Source organism: Clupea harengus, chromosome 11, assembly GCF_900700415.2.
Source record: "Clupea harengus chromosome 11, Ch_v2.0.2, whole genome shotgun sequence".
In the NCBI taxonomy this organism is placed as follows: domain Eukaryota; kingdom Metazoa; phylum Chordata; class Actinopteri; order Clupeiformes; family Clupeidae; genus Clupea; species Clupea harengus.
The window spans coordinates 27786694-27791423 of NC_045162.1; the positions used below are offsets into that span (position 1 = coordinate 27786694).

The 4730-nt window shown below is 46.3% G+C and overlaps 1 protein-coding gene across 1 annotated transcript in view; it reads right to left on the reverse strand.

The window, feature by feature from the left end:
* The window catches only part of scxb (scleraxis bHLH transcription factor b), a 5302-nt gene extending 1126 nt beyond the window's left edge, over positions 1 to 4176 (reverse strand). Inside the window, exon 1 of the mRNA XM_012839483.3 lies at positions 2950 to 4176. Within this exon, the coding sequence (XP_012694937.2) occupies positions 2950 to 3510 (561 nt within the window). The 5' untranslated portion in view covers positions 3511 to 4176. The remainder of the gene's footprint in view (positions 1 to 2949) is intronic.
* Between the last annotated feature and the right edge of the window lie 554 nt (positions 4177 to 4730).

Consider the following 4730-nt stretch of genomic DNA (forward strand, 5'->3'; position numbering starts at 1 on the left):
AGAGAGACACACACACACACAAAGAGAGAGAGAGAGAGAGAGAGAGAGCTCTGGGACGTTCTAGAAGAGTCCATCTTATCATGGCTCATCTGAACCCATCACATCTCTTCTGGTATCCCCTCTCCTGAATGCACGGCATTGCTCTAGACACACACAGAACACACACACACACGCACACGCACACGCACACGCACGCACACGCACACGCACGCACACGCGCACGCACACGCACACGCACACGCACACGCACACACACACACGCACGCACGCACACACGCACACACGCACGCACGCACGCACGCACGCACGCACACACGCACAAACACACACACACACACACACACACCCCCAGCATCCTAAACCTCCTGAGCTCCCACTGTAACATCTGTCCACACATCACATCGTCCCCTCAATCAGCACACCACTCCTTACATCATCACATCTACCTTGGTATCACAAATCTTCTGATGACCTCACTCCGGCAATAATATCCCATGAGATACCAGACCTCCAGACGACGTGACCTAATCCACATCCCACCCCTCCTCTCCTCCTCTCCTCCTCTCCTCCTCTCTGAAGTTCACCCTTCCAGCACCAGGCTCACTTTTGACTCTTCTGTTTCTGTTTTCCAGTATCTCCGATGGGTCTCGGTTTCCTTTGCTGTCATCTCTCCTGATGCCTGTGATGTGTGTATGAGGTGTGTGAGACGTGTGGATGAGGTGTGTGTGTGTGGATCAGGTGTGTGTGGAGACAGCAGGAAGCCCCATATGTGTCTCATTACCTCCAGTGGCCACAGCTCTCTCTGTGTGTGTGTGTGTGTGTGTGTGCTGACCTGCACCCTGCTCCTGCTCTTACTGCAGCAGTGCACAGTACCGTACACAAATGCCATATTACAATGTGTACGGTAAGACCAAAAAGAATGCATAAATGTGCACACATGTTTCAGAGAACAATGAAAAGATCGATTATATAATGGAAGGTACAAGAAGTTTTGATTAGGAGTTTTGAAACGTTTGTGAATGGGTCGAATAAGAATGACGCTGATTGGAAACTGAGTCTGAAATTCATTCTAGGTAGGAATTACTCAAGCATATAATGTAATCCCTCACTTTCCACAAAAAGATATAAACATGTGCCAGATGTGTTTGCCTAGATCGGGGATTTAAATACATTTTTAACAAACTTAATCCCAGTTGGCACAAGTCAAATAAAGCAACGCAGCTGAAATCTTTTTGATAAGCACATTCATATCCTTTTCAGATCATGAAGCCTCGAACATTAACCTCGAACATTAACACCTTCTCTGATTTTAGTTTTAAGATTATGGCATTTTGTAGGAATATTTCTAAACATTAACACCTTCTCTGAATTTAGCAGTAAGATTATATCATTTTGTAGGAATGATTTTAAACATTAACACCTTCTCTGATTTTAGTTTTAAGATTACGGCATTTTGTAGGAATGATTCTACACATTTTGTCAGAGGTGTTTTCCTTTCATTATTCCGAGCTAAGGACAATTTATGCACAGCTTTTTTCCTCCCGGTGAACAATTCATTTCAGCTGTATATCTAAGGGGAATCTGTCTATCTGTCTAGGCCCAGATTTGTCCTAACTGTATATGGAATGTAGATTGCTTGTATGTTTTGCGTTCTGTTCATAAGCAGTTTTATAGGACAATGAAAAAAAAAAAAGAAGATATTTTTAATAAATTGGCTCACCCCAACAGTTTTACTAGCAGAACATATGATGAACTCACTGAAAATGCATGTATTTATGATACATAAGTCCACAGTGACACTTTCTTTACTGGACTGTGGAGAATATTTTGTAAGGGTTGTAAAAACAATATATTTAGCTCAATAACTCATGTGTTTTTCACAAAGTATTACTAAATGTAGGATATATGTTTTCAAGTAAATTGTCGGCAGAAATGTGCTGGTTGTGAGATTAGAACAGATGTTTCCAGAAGGCTGAGCGTGTCTGGGACCCTCACTGGGGACAGGGACTGTGACGGCTTTGGCCTGCAGACTGTTTACACGCCGCTCTGCCCTGGAGCTCCACACCATTCATATTTCAGTGTGTTTGGGTCTGAAAATGCCCCATATTAGCCTCACTGATTAGCCTCACTGATTAGCCTCCCTGACTTAAATGTTAATGAAGTAAGCTGTGCCATAGAACACCACAGACTCAGAGTCATTCCTCTTTCTCCATCACCATTGCCTCCATAAGGGTGTTAGGATTAGAAATAGTCTAGGAGCCTTTGCTCATCTTATCCTATAAACCAATAAACGAAATATAACTTTAACAAAATAAACTTTCTATTTAATGTAACACAACACAAAAGCTGTACAAAATATTGTACAAATACAACCACTTGTCTTTCACAGTCAAATTACTTTACATTTAAATTTTATAATTCAAAAGTAATAATTTAAAAAGGACAGGCATATGTAGGTGGTGAAGAAAGTGAAACGGTACCAACATCCAAGGCTGAAATCCTACTAATACAACTCACTGGCACCTTTAGTTATTTTCCCCCGTACACTTTAAATATATAACTTCAGTTCCAATTTCATGTGCGCTGCTTGACATCATCTGAATAGTATTCTGCTGGTGACTATAAGTTCAAGTTCAATTTATTCGCCATTTGTAAAAAAAAATACTTAAGTTAGAATAAAAACAGACATGTGCTGAGCTTAAGGTTTAGATAAAACAAAGGCCGTTAAATAAAGGGGGAATGGATCATTGTGATCGAGCTGAGTTTAAGATCTCTGAGATCACCCTGCCCAGAAACCTGTCAGTTATGGGAACCACATTAGACAGAACAACAGAAAAGAGTCTTAGCCTGTGTTTCCAGGAGCAGCAGATGAGCCATGAGACAGTGTTTCCTGCGGAGCGTGACAGTAAGCAGTGGAAACGTGACGGACGGGGAGAGAGAGATACTCACCATCCTGCGCTGGGTGCTGAGGCAGAAGGTGCAGATCTGTCTGGGGTGGGAGTTCTCCGTGTCGGGGCTGGGGGGGTCGCTGCGAGCGTGGCTCCGGGGGTGTCGGCAGAGGGCGGAGGGGGAGCGGTTGCAGGGCTGCCCGTCCGGACAGGTCTCCCCTAGCAGCAGCACGTTGCCCAGGTGGGAGATGTAGCTGGAGGCCAGGCGCAGGGTCTCGATCTTGGACAGCTTGCGGTCGGCCGGCTCGGTGGGGATGAGGGTGCGGAGCGCGGTGAAGGCCGTGTTCACGCTGTTGGTGCGGTCCCGCTCGCGAGCGTTCGCCGCGTTCCGCTGACGGAACTCGGTCACGAGCGAGCACGGGTCGGCCATCTGGGGCGGCCGGCAGCTGAGCTTGCGCTTCCTGGAGGCGGCTTTGAGGCCTCCCAGGCCGGCCGCCTCCAGACAGAAGGACTTGTGGTCGGACTGAGAGTCTTCGCTGCTGTTCTCCTCGTCCCCTGACAGGGAGCCCAGCTCGGAGCACAGGAGGCGCCCAGCGCTCGGCCTCACCATTGTGAAGGACATCTCAGACTTCCTCTGCTAATCCACTCAACAGTAGAACGGTGCCCCAGAGACCCTCTCGACCCAGGCTGACAGGGTAGTCACCCACAGCACAATCTGTCTTTCATAGAGCTGATGGGCAGGCCTGTAGTCCTGACAGATGAGGCTTTTCCACCGCAGATCTCACCCTGCTTTGTAGAGGGAGAGCAAGATGCTCATCGTCGTCTGTTTCATAGCTGTTGTCCAAGCGATCCGGTCTGTGGATGTATATGTGTGTGTTTGTGTGTGTTTGTGTTTGTGTGCGGCTAGATGTCTACGTGTGATATTGTCTGTGTGAAGGTGTGTGTTGCACTCTGACAGTCTTAGCTGCTCCACGTGTGATGTGAGACTGAATGTTTCCGTATGCTTCAGCTTTATAGCCAGTGGGAGTGTCCTCCGGTCCACTCCCCCCTCCGTGAGAGATCCAGAGCTCAGGAGTGAGAGAGTGTTAGTGAGTGAGAGAGTGGAGTGAGGGTGTGAAGGAGACAGACTGGGAGTGAGACAGAGAATGAATGAATAACGGAGACAGGGAGAGAGCTTTAGTCACGGAGATAGCTGGGTATTGAGTAAAGTACGAAAATGAGTTAGGGAGTGAGTTTCTGAAAAAGTGAGATAGTTAGAAAGTGACTGGTAACTAGTGAAATTGAGAATTGAGTGAGTGTGAGAGAGTGAAAGAGAGTGAATGAATGAGTGAGTGTGTGTGTGAGTGAGTGTGAATGAAGTTAGCAAAAAGAGGGAGAACATCATTGTACTCTGATGTGAAATTTCATTTCAGTCTGACAGGATGAGATTTATGGATGGGAGGACCGTGGGGACAGTAGGACCGTGGGGACAGTGTTTATGGACAGGGGGACCGTGGGGACAGTAGGACCGTGAGGACAGTGTTTATGGACAGGATGAGATTTTCCCCCGTCATTTTCAACAATATCTTAAATTACTTCCAATGTACGCCAGCACATAGAGACTCATTCCACATTGTTCACATTTACAGAAGCTTTGTGGATATTTATATTCCTATTAATTGTTCAATAACTTGGTAATGCACTGGTTTTCACATAATCATTTTAGTGCTGATGAAAATATAATTCACAGATGATGAGTGAGCTTCCTTCCATGTCAGTCTCCTGTGAAGAGTGCCAGAGCCAGAGCCAGAGCCTAACGTTCCTGTATCTGTGTGTGGGAGCCACGTGGGGCAGACTGCTGCT